Raw genomic sequence first — 17,773 nt, 5'->3', positions numbered from 1 at the left:
GCAACCCGCCGTAACTGTCTAATATACAGGATTCTAAACTACACTGTGGCTCCCCAATCAATTTACAACAGTATGTACAAAATTGACTCAACGAGTTTCTATTCTTAACACACAGCTCAATAAAAGCATGATAAAAGAAAGTTTAAATGCTGTTGTCAATGTGAAACTGAGCTAGTTTTCTTAAACAATACAGATGCTGATGCACCCTTTTACACAGTGCTTCAAAATTTGCTTCAGAGGTCAATTCTGAATCAATGATGATTCCGAGATATTTGTAGGCTTGCACATATTCTATTCTCTGATCGTGAAGTCAAATGTAATATCTTTTGATATTATATTGTTTATGAAATGTAAACGTGCCAGTTCTCCTCTGGCACATTAAAATTTAGTCATCTAGTAGAAGCTTTTATCCATAGCGACTTACAAATGATGTGAATGTATACTTTCAATGTGGTTAGGTCATTATCAATTCTTCAAAATTAGACTGTTAGAGTGCACATAGACTCAACCGGGAGAGCCAGTTCTCCTCTGGCATGTTAAAATAGCAGTGCTGCAACTACAGAGATAATAATTACTGTAAACTGTGAGATTTATCGGACATACAGTAGTTCGGCTGGCTGGTTAGTGAAAAGAGGAAAGAACTATTAAGGAGAGATAACAGAGATATTTAAGACTGTCCAATTTAAATCTGATTCTGAATGACTGAAGGTTGTGGCTATAGTTGTCATCACTTTTAAGTGTGAAAGAAATACTAAATATTTTCATGAATACAACCCAAAACTCACTAGTCACTTTGTATAAAAGCATCTGATTAATATAAATTTGTTTAATGCATATAAATTAGTTTTTGGACAAGCAGGAATCTAATATTGTGATAATCGTGTATTTCACAACATGTGAACACAACATGCAGATCCAACATCAAAGTTTCATAGGGATGTGCAGAAACATAAACTCTTGTGTAGTTGAATTTCTAATCCTTTAAGTCTCCTTAAGTCATGTTCACACATAAGATTTCTCATTTCTGAAAGAACTTTTTCATAATTTGTTTGTTTTGGAATGCACATTTTAGATAACACAGTGTTACGGGATCTAGATAATTTGCGTGTGAAATTGTAAACGTTCAAACGTGGCGTAAATAGGCGTTGTCTAAAGCCCCTGATCTATTTGAAGAACAAACACCACTAAGGGAGAACAGCCAGCGAATGTTTGAAGACAAAAAATCATACAGCAAAGTCAAATCAAAAGCAAAACAATGGCAACGCCCTGCTAATAACTTCATTAACTCATCTACTGCACTGTAACTGTATATCTGCATCTACTCATGTACTGCACCGTACCTTTAATAACTTCATTAACTCATCTACTGCACTGTAACTGTATATCTGCATCTACTCATGTATTGCACCGTACCTTTAATAACTTCATTAACTCATCTACTGCACTGTAACTTTAATAGCTAATGTCTGTAACTAATGCACACTTAAGTCACTTGCACTATTGTATAGTCTATATTGTTATCTGTTCATAACCTCCTGTACACTAATGTTCACAGTATATAGCCTTCTGTATATATTGTTCATAGTACATACTGATTGTCATATTTTTATAGTACATGCCCATCGTAAATTATTTTCCTAATATTGTATTCTGTATTTATTCACACTGTATATCTGCACTTGCTAATTGCACTTCTGGTTAGACCTAAACTACATTTCGTTACACTGTACTTGTATATGTGTAATGACAATAAAGTTGAATCTAATCTAATTATTACACAACATCATGTTACAGATGTAATTTGCAGTAACTCAACCATACAATTGCTGTGTTATTTTCACCATTTTATAGAATAGGTAATGACTATGCAGGCAGTGTAACACACTGTGTGGATCATGTTTAAACGGTAATCCCCAGTTTATAAATATATTAATATAATGGCATACAGACAGTTTACAAAAGAACAGCTTTAAATACTTGTTAATAAGGCATTGTCGAATAATCCAAGGAATAGACTATGATATGTTATTAGTGCCAAGCAGGGGCGATTCTAGGATTTTCATTTTAGGGGGTAAGGGAATGATTAAAAAAATATTATTTGACTATTAGGGTAGGGTTGTATACTACTAACCTTATTGCTATTCACTATTTCATTGTACTGACTGTTTGTTTGGGTACACGAACATGAACAAAGTTGGAAAAAAGCGTTTTGTTCACTTGTATTACAGTATGTGACAGTTCAGTTCAGTTATAATTTGACTGCAAGTCTGTATGATAAACCTTTGAACCTAATGCGTATTGTCGCTTTGTGTCGTAGTAAGTACAATTTTGACTGTATTATTTGTGTCCCCTTCAAATATTCCTCTTGAGAAATTGTATGTGTATTGTCCCCCCTACATTTAAATGTGATTTACGTCCATGGTTGGAAGAAAAAACATATCACACTGTGATAAGGGCTGAAGGTGAACGCAGCGAAGACGTACAGGTATTGGATGAGAAACCGAACCGTGTATTGGTCCAGTAACATTATGTAAACTGCAATTACAGGAACTGCACCGATGCAGATGTCATATCATAGCAATATATCAATACATGCACACAAGAGCGTAGAGTTTGAACATTGGGGGGATTGAACGTCCCAGATAGCACACGAACATCACGGAGATGTCTATTTGATGTGTGTGTTTACATCTGGAAGACGTATTTTTTAGAGTGTTTGCTCATCTGCAATAGGTCTCTAGGACGTTTCCTGTTAGATGATGTCTTTAAGATGTAATGATTTAGAATGTATGTTAAACTGACATCTTATAGATGTCTATCAGTAGTTAGTAAACAGCAGATGCTTTCCAGATGAAGTGATCTGTCTGTCTGTCTGTCTGTCTGTCTTAACTGATTACAAATTCAATATAAACAAATATGAACGAGACAACATTTAGACATTTGTTTTAAGATTTTTAAATTTTCACCTTAATGCATTTTTTTTTTTAAAGGGAAACACATCGGCTCTTGAACAACTGTAAACTTGAAATTTAGATACACCACTTACTCAAAGGCACAGAACAGTGATTATGATTACACAGGTTAAATGAAAGCTCCAAATATCTGCTTGCGTCTCTCACAACCAACAAAAAATTCTTGGCACACTAACTTGTTGTCTAAGAGGTCCAACTTGTCTTGGTGGACATGACAAACTTCCACATGATTCTGAGCTGTGCATGCCTTTTGGGCATCTTCTTAACCTGATCACCTGCTCCTCCTCTCCCTCTGCTGACTTTTCTACCCTGCTGCTATATTTACCTCGAATCTGTTAAAAAAACTTGTTAAGAGATTATACACCTCATAACGTTATGAAATCCGTGTATAATCCTCATTCGTAAAATTCTAACATAGAAGGGATTATAAAAAGAAAGAAATTAAGTATTGAAAGCGCCAGTAGGCGGCAGCGATTCACTGTTTTAATGAGTGAGCCACTTAAATTATTCATTCTTCCAATTCGTTCAAAATTAGATTATTTTAGGAAGAAAACAAACATCAATGTGAATACTTTTGTCATTGAGAATAGTCACAGACACTATTGAAAAATGAACTAGCAAAACAGATGGCTGCTTTGCTAACGTGTTATACTGAAAGTTAGGCCTATATATAAATACATTGCAATGGATTAGCTAGCTAACATATATGGTGTGTACTTAGCTATTATTACACAATATTCTCATACCTCATTCTCAGTAAATGCTTTATTATTTTTTTGCATCCCTCTCTGACCAGCAGTTAAATATAGTCCGCTGTGCAGCGCTTCTCTTCATTTTTGGCGTACGTTAAGTTACCCGTGTGCTCTCCCATTCAAACACCACTCGCGTTGTTTTGGTGAAAGTGCGACTCATTGGTTGGGCGTTACCAATCGGTTCAATGGAGGGGGAGTATTTTTTGTCTATTTTATTATGACAAACTCATATTTGATAAGGAAGAAGATTATTGTCACAAAATAAAGGAATTCTACATATTTTTCATTTGATCTACTGTGATTTTCATGTTGAAATATTGAAGGGGTTGTAACTGAAGGATTTGAATATTGGGGGGTTACCTCCCCCCCATCCCCCCCATAAACTACACCCCTGGACTGAAGCGATCACAAATTAATTCATCTAATAATTTTTAGGGGGGCTGGGCAGAAGTTTAGGGGGGCTGGGCAGAAGTTTAGGGGGCTGAAGCCCCCGTAAAAAGGGCCTAGTGACGCCACTGGTGTCAAGGTTTGGCGTAATGCATGCTCTAGTCATTTTAAGACACTTTGGATAAACGCGTTTGCCAAATGTAAATAATATAAATAAAATGAATACATGTAAATAATATAAATACTTTTCATGACACCATTACCCTCTCTGTTGGCATTGTAATGCACCTGTCAAGAAATAGAGACCGAAAATGTGTGCTAAGGCATTTACACATTTCACAAACGGGCAAATACAAAAGACAAATAAAACATGAATGATGATTTATAAGATTTTAAAATAGCTTCAAAGATTACGAAGAATAACGATGTTTACCATATAGAGACGTCCATCTGTAGTCATTGCTGCTGTGGTTCTTGTTGTACTACAGACTCGGGGTCCGATGTTGTATCATATATGTTAGTCTAGATCAAACAGTAAGCCATAGTTAAGGTTATGACAACAACGAATCGTTTTGGTAGAGTACATCCATGAAAAAGCTAGCAGACTTCACACAGAGACTGCGCGTACTCGTCATTAGCGCTGAGCATTGGAACGACCCCGGGAACTCGGCTTTCTTCGGAAATAATCGTAAAGCTGTCTCTGTCTTCTGTAAATGTGAGAAAACTAAACGCTTTTCAGAGATATTAAGGACGCAATACGACTCTACAGGTAATCAAGATTAACACAAGATAGGCAGAACCGGTTTATTGAACCCCTCCTTTAAGTCTATAGGTTACTGAGACACAACACAAGACAACACAGAAAATAATAGACTGAACGGATGCTTGGAAGATCAAGGAACGTAATGAATTTTGGAATAAGATTAATTTAAATTTTTGGATGAATAAATAACCGTATATAGGTTATATACTTGAAGTATTTTTTAAGATAGAATGTAACCACAACAGTACAATGATGGATAGATAATGTCATTAATGACGATCGAACGGGATTTTGCACTACAGTACACTACAGAACGTTTAATGTTACGTTTTAGACGAGGTACAATAAACATTGTGAAACATAAAATAATATTGAGGATTGTTCGAACGTTCGTGGAAATAACCCAAGTGCAGGCAGCGGAGCAAAACACACACGCACACACGCACGCACGTGTGTGTGTAAAACAAATATCGGGCCAAAACAAGAAAACGGGAAAACGACTCTTTGAACGGCAGCAAGACTAAATAACAACACAACACCAAAACACGACAAGGAATTGTCTTGTTTATCAAATCACGAGGAGGCTTTTGTTAGATACTGTAGTTTATTAGACTCCTGGAACTCCGTTACACAGATGCAGTATGAACTCCCACTCCCTTATGCTGTTTTCTCTATGAGCCTGCAGCTCCCCCTAGTGGGCTAGCGACATGTCCCATGTACAACACTCTGACATCTCCCCTTTTCAGATAATTCCTTCCCTAGAACAAACACCCATAAACATATCCCTTACATTAAATCCCAAGACAATCTGAGTAAATCTTAAGAACCCCAACACATCAACTGTCTGCAAACATCAAACATAACAATACATCATCAACAATACATGTTACTTTGTTTTATAATTACTGTGTCCTCTTGTTTTATTTTTCACAAGTCCAAGCGAACAACAGGTTTGCTGATCCTGCCAGATTTAGTGACTATATGTCTCCCTGAAACAGTCTCAACTGGGAAAGCACAGTCTTCACAAGGATTAGCTTCCTGTTCAGGTTGCTCTGACATTGTTTCAACAGTCTTTTCTCCTTCAGGCAATAACTGGATATGTCTCCTGTTTCTCCTTTTCTCTCCTTCTTTTTCCTGAAAGACATTGTAAGATCTCTGAGTAGTGCTCTCTGACAAAACCGTAGCAGGTCCCTTCCAGCGTGATTGATCATCCAGTTTCAACATGACTGAATCTCCAGGTTTAAGGACAGGTAAGTTCTTCACACCGTGTCGTCTGTTAAAGTAGTATGCCTGCTTTTCTTTCTCAGCTTTATCTTTTTCCATTATAGTTAGTTTGTTCGGCCACTTTGGTTTGAGATTTTTCTGTAAGGTAGGAAGAGTAGTTCGGATTTTTCTTCCCATTAACAACTCCGCTGGGCTCACTCCTGTCGCTGTGTGAGGAGTTGCTCGAAAACTCATCAGGGCCAAAAACGGATCGTCCTGCTTCAGTATCCGTTTTGCTGTTTGAACCGCTCGTTCTGCATGACCATTCCCTTGTGGTTTGTATGGACTCGAGGTAATGTGCTGAATGTCATATGAGGCACAAAACAGTCTCCAAGCCTCACTTGTGAACTGCGGGCCATTGTCTGTCACGGATTGTTGAGGAATGCCATATCTCGCGAAAGTTGCTTTCAACTGCTGTATCACATGCTCTGACGTTGTGCCTTTTAACAGAAGGATCTCCAAGTATCGAGAATAATAGTCAGATACCACCAAATATTGTTTCCCTTGATGCATACACAAGTCCATGCCAACTCGCTGCCAGGGTCCGTCCGGCAGGGGCGTTGACTGTAACGGTTCCTTGTGTTGTGTGGGTCTGTTCTCTATGCAAAACTTGCATGTTTCCACCTTTCGCCTGAGATCCTCAGAAATGCCCGGCCACCACAGTTTCTTTTGTTCTAGCCCTGCATTTTGACAGTCCTTGCTGTCCTTCATGGATTCTACACAGAATTTCCTGTCGCAGCACTTTAGGAATTACCATGCGATTTCCTAGCACCAACAGTCCATCACTTACTGAGAAAAAATCTTTCCATTTGTAGAAGTTCTTTATGCTGTCTGGAACTCTTTTAGAATAATCTGGCCATCCGTCTTTTACAAATTTCTCAACTATTTGTAGTTGTGCATCCTTTAGGGTTTCTTCTTTAATTTCCTGAAGCTTTTGCTGTGACACTGGAAGACTCCTGATGACTGCATTCACGTGACATCTCACATCTGCTGACATGAAGTCTTCTATCGTGTTTAATGGAATACGTGACAAAGCATCCGCTACCACCAAACTCTTTCCTGGCATATACTCTGCTTTAGCATTAAAGCGCATGAGTCTCATCAAAAGTCTTTGACATCTCACTGGTACGGTGTCTAGATCTTTGCTGTTGATCAAAGGTATAAGTGGCTTATGATCTGTGATCAATTTGAACATGTCTAAGCCCACCAAGTACTTTTGGAACTTCTCGCATGCCCATACACCTGCTAAGCATTCCTTCTCTATTTGAGCATACCTGGTCTCTGAGTCTGACAGTCTCCTCGAAGAGTATGCAACTGGTTTCCAGCTGCCGTCATGCTTTTGCAGTAAAACACCACCGATCCCATAGCTGCTTGCGTCTGCTGATACCACTGTTTCTTTACTTGGGTCGTAATGCGCTAGTACTGGAGCCATTACAAGTGCTTTCTTTAGTTTGCTGAATGCATTTTTCTGTGAGTGATCCCATGTCCACGCACTTCCTTTTCGCAGCAGTTCATACAAAGGGCCGCCGTCCCTCGCGAGGTCTGGAATGTATTTTCCCATTTAGTTGATAAGGCCCAAAGCCCTCCGCAATTCTGTGACGTTGCTAGGCTCTTGCAATTCCGTTATGGCACGCACCTTTTCAGGATCCGCACGTATTCCTTTTGCATCCACTACGTGTCCCAGAAAACTCAACTCCGATTTCCTGAACGCACACTTCTCTTTATTCAGTTTAAGATCCACATGTTCCATACGCTTCATCACCTCGTTTAAGTGTTTATTGTGTTCCGTTTCGTCCTTGCCAAACACAATCACATCATCCATATACACAGCCACTCCTTCCAGGTCTCCTAAAAGTTTGTACATTTTGAGCTGGAAGATCTCTGGGGCTATGCTGATTCCAAATGGCAGTCGGTTAAAGCAGTATCGTCCTACTGGGGTGATAAATGTTGTCAGAAGGCTGCTCTCCTCACTTAATGGAATCTGCCAAAATCCTGATGCTGCGTCTAATGACGTAAAGACTCTTGCACCTGCTAATTTAGCTAGAATTTCTTCTGTCGTAGGTAGCATGTATCTCTCTCTTTTGATGTTGTCATTGAGTTTGTTCAGCCCCACACATATTCTTACTGACACATATTCTTACTGCGCCATTAGGTTTCATGACTGGCACCATCGGAGCGCACCAGTCAGTAGGCTGTGTGACCCTTCTCACTACTCCCTGCTCTTCCATCCTCTGAAGTTCGTTTTTCACTTTAGACATTAGGGGTAACGGCACTCTTCTTGCTGTATGTACCGCGTACGACTCAGCTCCCGCCTTTAGGTGATTTTTACTGGCTCTGTTTTCATGGTACCGCATCCTTCAAAAACTGTGCTTACGTGCTCTATTCTTTGGACTAGCCACATCTCGGCTGCTGTCTCTCTTCCCAAAAGGTAACTGACATTTTTACCAGCTACTACATACACTGTTTATGCTCTGCTTCTGAATTAAACTGTCCTATGCACTTTAGCAATCCACCTGGGCTGTCCAGAACTATGTCTGACTGTATGAGCTGAATGCGTGGCTGAAGCTCTTTGAATGTCTCTACGTCCATTACATTAACATCAGCTCCTGTGTCTATCTTAAAATGAACAGGGGTTTGACCTATTATGAGTGACACAGTCCACATATCATTTTCAGCTTGATTTTTCTTACTCACCGCTCCCAGGTAAAAGCGTTCTGTACTTTCTTCGTCTTTCACTGTCACTTGTCTCACAGTTTTTGATTTACACATTCTTGCCCAGTGTCCTTTTTTCTTGCACTTTTTGCACTCGGTACTTGCCGCTGGACATCTTCTAATGTCTTTGTGTCCTGTCTTTCCACACCGACCACACTCCGTATCTTCTCTACTGGTTTCACCACTTCTTTGAATTTTCCCTTTTCCAGGGGGTATAACCGGCTCTCGGTGATTGCTTGGAGGTTACCTCTTGCACGCTGCCTGCTGCTTGTCCCTCCTGCTGACTCATCTGCATCGCGACATCTTCGGCCTGCCGTGTCATCTGCACCGCCATTTCCAGGGTAAGTGCTGTCATTAGCTACATTCTTTTCGACAATTCTTTATCTCTTATTCCCACTACGAGTCTGTCTCTTATATGTTCATTTCTGCTCTCGCCGAATTCACAAAACTCACTGAGTTCGTACAGTGCTCTAATGAAGCATTCCGCGTTTTCCCCGGCCTTCTGCACTCTCTGATGAAAACATGCCCGTTCATGTATAATGTTACGTTTCGGCATAAAGTAATCATCGAATTTTCCGAGAACAGTGTCATAATCCTCCGCACTTTCACCTTCCGCGAACGTGAATGACTTGAAAACATTTTCCGCTTCTATGCCCATTGCATATATTAAAGTGCTAATCTGTACCTCTTTGTCGTCCTTGTTCAATTTTGTAGCGGTTCTGTACCGTGAGAATCTCTGTCTCCACGTGGGCCACTCTGTTGGACGGGTAAAGTTGAAACTTTCCGGTGCACTAAACTTCGCCATTGCTCGATTGTTGTCCGTTTACTTCTGACACCATGTCTTGTTTATCAAATCACGAGGAGGCTTTTGTAAGATACTGTAGTTTATTAGACTCCTGGAACTCAGTTACACAGATGCAGTATGAACTCCCACTCCCTTATGCTGTTTTCTCTATGAGCCTGCAGCTCCCCCTAGTGGGCTAGCGACATGTCCCATGTACAACACTCTGACAGGAATCCAACAGGGGGTGACAATCCAACAAGGCAACAAGGACAGAAGCAAACAGACAAATAATACAAACAGGACAGAAACACAAGGATGTTAATGAGGACCAACAGAGGTAACAGGTGCAAGGCATGAAACAATAAACAAGAATGATGAGGAGACGAGAGGGCGGGAACAAAGACGTGACCTGAGAGAGCGTATGTTAAGCCATAACAACTATAAATAGGTGTGATTGAACTGCGCAGACCGATCGGCGAGATGAGCCGTTTGCAGTAGAGGGAGGAGTTGAAAAAGGAGCAGTCAAGTCGGGCACCTGCTGCTTGCCGTATTGATGTTTTGTTTCCTTTCCAAAGTGCGATTGAAGTGGATTAGAATAATGGATTTGTCCAATAACGTTTAAAAGAAAAAAAAGCAAATATAATTTGCATGTGCTGCTTAACAATGTGTGCCTAAAGATCATGGCAAACATAAGAATGTATTATTTAATTTGTATTTTATTAAACAACACAAAACAACATGTTTATAATATTTGTATGATAAATACTTTTGCATTGATCAGTACTTGGATTAATGGAGTTCTAATAAACCTGAAACGCACGTGATCGTTGTCTAACCAATCATGAAAAGCTCTGTCGTCATCACAGCCTGGTCCAGCCGCTTACTAAATAATAGCCGCCTCTCCACCAATATTCAAATCCATCAGTTACAACCCCTCCAATATTTCAACATGAAAATCACAGTAGATCAAATGAAAAATATGTAGAATTACTTTATTTTGTGACAATAATTTTTTCCTAATCAAATATGAGTTTGTCATAATAAATTAGACAAAAATACTCCCCTCTCTATTGAACCGATTGGTAACGCCCAACCAATGAGCCGCACTTTCACCAAAACAACGCGAGTGGTGTTTGAATGGGAGAGCACACGGGTAACTTAACGTTAGGGGTGGGCGATACTGTTAAATTTGGTACCGATCCGATACCAAGTACAGGCATGGCCAGTATCGCCGATATCGATACCGATACCAATACTTTTAGAAGCATTCACTTGAATTTACATTTACTTTCCTGTGGATGAAATGTCATGATTTATCAGATGAATGCATCATACATTTGCTAAATCTGAATACATTTTCATGACCTCTAAAATATGTTGTTATTTGTGCTCTTAATGTGCTTATAGGCTAATTAATCATAGATGTTAAAACACGGGACATAATTTAAACCAAATAAACATGTGTGTTTAGTTATGTATTCCTGTAATAGAATTTGCAAGCATGAACTTTGCACCAAATTATTATCGGAAAATGCTAACAGTAACAGATCAACAGAACAGAAAACTGATATATAACAAAACAATTTGTCCCTATCCTAGAACTACTTCTCTAGCTTTGAAAAAAAACAAAGTGCACAAAATTATTAATGAGGAACAAAGCTTTTAAAACTGCTTTTCCCTTTTTGTTCAGTGTTTAGACACAATAATATTACGAATTAAATTGCCCTTTCATTACATTTTTAAGTTAATTTATGAACAAAGTGCACACAACTGTTTGAGAAACAAATTCAATAAAGTGTATAAATAATAAAGTACTTTTAATATTAGCCTTTTTACCCCCAAAAGCCCACTGCCACACATCGCAGTCCGCAGTTTTTATTCTTTTCACTGGTTGCAGCTGCGTCTGCGTGCTTGCGCTTGGTGCTGCTGAGTCACGTGATAGCGGACTACAAAATACAGCAGGGCAGGGTGGAGCAATGTGTGCAAAACTAGGTGTATGGGAAATAAATAGTTCTTCTTTATTATACATTTATTAGCTTAATTTTTAAATAAATCAAATCTGTAGTAAAAACTACCGTGGCCGCTGGGTGTCAATGCGCTGCAACAGAAGAAAACACATGCAAACACAAAAAAACACAAGCAAATTCAGAAAGCATTCGCGTTAGTTTGACGACACATGCCCTGCAAATACTCGCAACACAAGCAAACACAGAAACGCGCTGCAAATTTTCGCAACACAAACAAACACAGAAACGCGCTGCAAATTCTCGCAACACAAACAAACACAGAAACGCGCTGCAAACTGCACACACGACAACGGAAGTGTTTCCGGGGGACCGCAAAAACTGATGCACTTCATGCGCTTCATTTTGACTGTTCAAATTCGTTAGTGGAGTTGTCAGCCACACTGACTATGTCGACTACAATACATTTTTAATCATTAATCATTAAACCATTAAATGTTTTTAACGTGACACTTGTTTAAGTAAGTCGAGCAATTACTACGTCTCATAGTTTTTGTTAAACTGTTCAAATCGACAGGCTAATAATATCCTACGGACGTACGTTAAGAAAGTTAAAATAAAGTTATAAAGCAACTACCTTCAATGTGGCTGACAACTCCACTAACGAATTTGAATAGTCAAAGTGAAGCGCGTCCCAATCAGGTGCATCAGTTTTTGCGGTCCCCCGGAAACACTTCCGTTGTCGTGTGTGCAGTTTGCAGCGCGTTTCTGTGTTTGTTTGTGTTGCGAGAATTTGCAGCGCGTTTCTGTGTTTGTTTGTGTTGCGAAAACTTGCAGCGCGTTTCTGTGTTTGCTTGTGTTGCGAGTATTTGCAGGGCATGTGTCGTCAAACTAACGCGAATGCTTTCTGAATTTGCTTGTGTTTTTTTGTGTTTGCATGTGTTTTCTTCTGTTGCAGCGCAGTGACACCCAGCGGCCACCGTAAAAAACACATTAGTATCGATGTTTTAATGTTAGGATCGATCCTTTTCGATACAGCCTCAGCATCGGAAGTATAGATATTTCAGGATCGATCCGCCCACCCCTACTTAACGTACACCAAAAATGAAGAGAAGCGCTGCACAGCGGACTATATTTAACTGCTGGTCAGAGAGGGATGCAAAAAAAAATAAAGCATGTACTGAGAATGAGGTATGACAATATTGTGTAATAATAGCTAAGTACACACCATATATGTTAGCTAGCTAATCCATTGCAATGTATTTATATATAGGCCTAACTATCAGTATAACACGTTAGCAAAGCAGCCATCTGCTTTGCTAGTTCATTTTTCAATAGTGTCTGTAATTATCAATGACAAAAGTATTCACATTGATGTCTGTTTACTTCCTAAAATAATCTGACTTTTGAACGAATTGGAAGAATGAATAATTTAAGTGGCTCACTCATTAAAACAGTGAATCGCTGCCGTCTACTGGCGCTTTCAATATTTAATTTATTTATTTTTATAATCTCTTCTATGTTAGAATTTTATGAATGAGGATTATACACGAAATTCATAACGTTACGATGTTATGACGTTATGACGTTATGAATTTCATAACAATACGCATTAAAAAATAAAAATAAAAATAAAATAACAGGCACCATACAACCCCAGATAACACACGCACGTCTGCAAGATGTCTGTTAAAGATCACTTCATCTGGAAAGCATTTGCTGTTTACTAACTACTGATAGACATCTATAAGATGTCAGTTTAACATACATTCTAAATCATTACATCTTAAAGACATCATCTAACAGGAAACGTCCTAGAGACCTATTGCAGATGAGCAAACACTCTAAAAAATACGTCTTCCAGATGTAAACACACACATCAAATAGACATCTCCGTGATGTTCGTGTGCTATCTGGGACGTTCAACCCCCCCAATGTTCAAACCAAATCTACGCCCTTGCACATACCGATGCATAACTGTATAGGATATTGCAATGTAAGTCGCTTTAGAGAAAAGCGTCAGCCAATTGCGTAAAAGTTAAATGTAATGGACTGATAACATTATTCATGAACAATTTGTAAAGCAGGATTTAGTATTTTTATTTCTTCCTTCAAGGAAATAAACCTGCAGTCTGTTTACCCAGTTTATTAAAAACCTGCCTACCTCAAAAGCTGTATTAATACACCCCAAAGGAAATAAAATCAATGGTATAGGGTACATTTAAGAAAATCAAAGTTCTGTTAACCCCAGAGGACCTTAATTAGAAGTTATAGCATTTTAATTGAATTAAAAGACTTAACACGCAAGAATACTGTTTGCAGAATGAACACAATAAACACATTGAAATGAAGATCTAAATAAGTTGAATGTAATAACTTGAACAAGCTAATTTGTTTTCTCAAAGTCGATAACTAAGTTATTATCGAAACTTTCATGTGTAAGGGCTTATGGGTATTGGTAGTGTTGGAAGCTTCTAGTACAGACATTCAACCCAATGACAATACAAATATAATAAGATTTACAGTCTAAAAGTGTCATGAATTGCACATGAGGACCCAGGTGCAGACAGCGAAGCAAAGAAAACAGGAAACAGAAGACTTTATTACAAAAAAAACTGAAACACCCACAATGGGGAAGACAAATGAAAATGGGACTATCAATACAACATATAAACCATAACTTCACCGTCTTTTATGTTAACATTTTTACGAACAGTTCAAACAAAGTGCAATTTTTTAACACATTAAAGTGCAAAACGTGCCTCTCTCACTATATATTTTAACGGGGGAATGTAACCTCCTCCGCAGTCAGATACATCGCTGCCAGGAGCACTGGCGCGTGCGGTGCATTCTTTATTTCATTAACTGTATACTTCTACATTGCACAGAAATGTCTACCTATGTGTCTGTTTGGTTGTTTACGGATTTAGTGACACACACCACTGAAAACATATGTATAATTAAAGAGAGTAGTCTTGTGAGTGGTCTTGAGAGTGAGCACCATTGCCTAACACACCACAAGGTTAGTATGAATTGCTGTGTCTGTAAAGAAACTAACAAGGTAGGGCACTTTTCAGAGGAAGCAAAACCTAAAAACTGAAATGGAAATGGTTTTGACAATAAACCCCTGCTGACATTTTCATTTAGCTTAAGTTTTTTCCCATTTATTTAATTTCAATTAACAAACCTTCAAATAGTTTTAGTGAACTAAAGTAATGTTCTTGCTGGTGTTTGTTTATACTACACATCACTTTGGTCAAAATTGTTGAATTTGTTTTATCATCTTTGCCTAACACACCTCAAAGATTTGCATGAATTGGTGAAGAAGACAAGTCTAGGGTGGCACTTTCATAGAAAATGAAACCTAAAAAAACATTAAACATTAAACACCGAGAACATGGTTTTGACAATAATGCCCTGCTGACATCTGTTTATCTGGATGATTTTAGGCTTTTTCACTCTCTATCACTAGATGTTTCCTAAAAATTTGACTAATAAGCAGACATATAACACATAAACACACTGATCATGTTAATTATTGTGAACCTTTGTTTACTCTAATCTGGTTCATGTTTTCTTCATTTGATCTCATTGTGGTTTTTGTGGATAAGGGCATGTCACGCTACCTGTTCATTTCAATTCTCAAACTCGCCTAGACTCTTTCTAACTCCTGCCGTTGAATTTGAATAGTATTCTATCTTCTTGTACACAAGTTGTTATGTCAACACGAAAAGGAAAATATTTTGTTATCTCATCGATCATGTATTTCATTTGATGTCATTTTATTATTTGCTTTTATTTGTGCAGATCAGTGTAGTTTACTAAATCCAAACAACGGAAATTGTTTCAAATTTTTTTATAAGTCCTACCACAAAGTATAAATGTGTCGCATTCGGCGAGTGTGATGTTCTGCTGAATTCAGTGAAAAGTGATGTAGGAGAGGAACGGCCCAGAGAGGAGAATGAGGAGGTTCTGAGTGATGCTCTTAGCGCTGTTACACAGATTCCCCTCACAGCATGAGACGTCTGCATAAACTTGAGACATTTGTGATGCGGCATCACACATGGATTTAGATGCACATCCCTTAATAGTCACTGACAATGATTCAGAATTTACTAATGAAAAGAAAACGGAAATTGAGTCATAAATGAGCGAACAATAATGTATTTCACTTATAAAGACAATTATCTACTCAAGAAAATGTTCTTATTCTGTTAAGAAATATTCACCTTTTGTTTTAATGCAGTGGTCTTCAGATCCTAAGCAGCTTAATTTATTAAAGCAACTGTCCTTTTCACAGTAATAACATTGTTTTCCATTCAGGTTGTTAGAGCTGGAATCTGTAGAATAAATAAATCTTGATCATAGTTCTAGTCTACTGTATGTGTGCAGTGTGTATAGTGTTGTATATAAGACAATACCTGAAACATCTCTGCTATTACAGAGGTCTGTGTTACAGCACTGTGTAGTTGTTGTTGTTCTTATAATGCCGTAGTTGACAGATCCATCAAAACACATCTTTGGCTCTAGACAGCTTTTTATCGGTATGTTTGTTGAAGCGGCTCCTAAAAATGTTTAAAGGGTTGGTTCACTTTGCAGATTTTGTCATTATTTATGCTGATTTCATTCCTGCGAATCTTATTATTCACAATCTAAATGTGCATTACATTTATTTTGCTTCAATAGGAATAATCTTCAGATTGCCTTCAGGATATACGGCTGTCAGGGTTTTATGTGTGTAGCAGGAATAATGCAGAAACGCTTGACGCAGAAGTTAAATATAATTGAGATTTTAGCCAAATATAACACACATTGACATAAGACAAGAATAGACGAATACTGACAATTCACTTCCTACAATTACTGAAACTTCTGTAATTCTTAACTACAAACACATATCTGTGTCTTATTTACTTATCAATTATTAACTCATGCATTTATTTTAATCATCATTTGCATTTTCTCATTAGTTGTTTTTTTGGGTTCTGTGTTTGCAGAAATCTCAACAGAGTAAATATGTGAATATGTAAATAAAACACAGAGGTGTGTCTGTACTCTCAAGTCAAAATTTTGAGTCATCTCTCACATAATATTCACACAGGATGCTTCTTAAAAACTCTTAATATCCTTTAATCAATCCATCAATGTTTTATCACTAAAGTATTCAACAATACAACACAAGATGCTCTATAACACTCAACTCACCGTTGAATTGTACCGTCATTTGACTTGCACATACAGCATCTCCAGAGGGACACGTCGTCTCTTTCTTCTCACAAGGACCCAGCAGACCTGTGCACTGATAACATTTGAGCGAGTGTCCTATAGGAAACAGAATGACGAAGAAAAAATCTGTTTTGTAGCTAAAAAATCATTTATAAGAAACAATAAATATGCTTTTGTAATTTGTACTGTACCTTCAGCAAAAAGAGCGAAAATGAGAACGGTGAAGATGTTCAGCTGCATGTTTGGTCAGTCAGGTGGTGAATAACATGACAAGCTCTTCGATGCTCTTTTATGGACGATCAAAAGAGGGTGGAGCTTTATTGATGAAATGAAACTTTAATATGGGGGGTGGCTTTAAAAAAAAACAATTTGAAGCCCTTTCACAAATGTTCTTTCCCAGAAAACGAAACCTAAGTACTGTTTACCCCTGAGGATACTACTATACTTTACTACTACTTTACTACTATAATTTACTATATTTCCTTTTTTTAGATCGTGCTTAAATAGTTATCTCAGTAACGTTATTGTTTTTATGTTGTTACATTTTGTTCATGTAGAACATTCATGAATGGGTAATACTAATGCAGAGATTTGAATGAAACCTTCAGATTTAAACCTAAAAGTTGAACTGTTTTCTGCAGTCAAGGCTAAATTTCATTTATTTATTTTCAAACTCTGCTGTTTAAATCAAGCAGTAAGGTAGAGGAGAGTTGTTTTGAACCCATTTTTCACACATTGGGGATTCCTGTTACAACATATTAGGAGTGGCTGACATGTTTCAATGTGTTGAAGGAAACAAGTGATTTAGATAATATGAGGTTAGATTTGTTGATTTAAACATTAGAAATTTACTTTCATGCTGCCAAACCACCAAACCACTGTCCAATATAACAAAGTAAAAACAACCATGGCCGCTTGTACAGATTTAATAGGATTCAAGGTTTAGGTGA

General features: G+C 38.0%; 1 protein-coding gene across 1 annotated transcript; it reads right to left on the bottom strand.

Annotated features, from left to right (window-relative positions):
* Nucleotides 1-14,181: 14,181 nt before the first annotated feature.
* Nucleotides 14,182-17,117, bottom strand: LOC130407581 (urokinase plasminogen activator surface receptor-like). Its single transcript, XM_056730618.1, has 5 exons — nt 17,015-17,117; nt 16,803-16,919; nt 16,019-16,162; nt 15,827-15,937; nt 14,182-15,712 (listed from the first exon to the last, which is right to left on the bottom strand). The coding sequence occupies exons 1-5, from the start codon at nt 17,061-17,063 to the stop codon at nt 15,516-15,518; spliced, it is 618 nt and encodes a 205-aa protein (XP_056586596.1). The 5' UTR covers nt 17,064-17,117; the 3' UTR covers nt 14,182-15,515.
* Between the last annotated feature and the right edge of the window lie 656 nt (nt 17,118-17,773).

This window comes from Triplophysa dalaica, chromosome 19, assembly GCF_015846415.1.
Source record: "Triplophysa dalaica isolate WHDGS20190420 chromosome 19, ASM1584641v1, whole genome shotgun sequence".
Lineage (NCBI taxonomy): Eukaryota > Metazoa > Chordata > Actinopteri > Cypriniformes > Nemacheilidae > Triplophysa > Triplophysa dalaica.
This window is presented reverse-complemented; position numbering and strand designations above follow the sequence as displayed.

Bases quoted from the DNA above. Each gene is read 5' to 3' on its own strand.
- LOC130407581 (XM_056730618.1), bottom strand. From the start codon at position 17,063: ATGCAGCTGAACATCTTCACCGTTCTCATTTTCGCTCTTTTTGCTGAA. The intron at 16,920-17,014 runs GTACAGTACAAA...TGTTTCCTATAG, and splicing joins TTTCGCTCTTTTTGCTGAAG to GACACTCGCTCAAATGTTAT. The intron at 15,713-15,826 runs GTGAATATTTCT...TCTTTTCATTAG, and splicing joins CCACTGCATTAAAACAAAAG to TAAATTCTGAATCATTGTCA.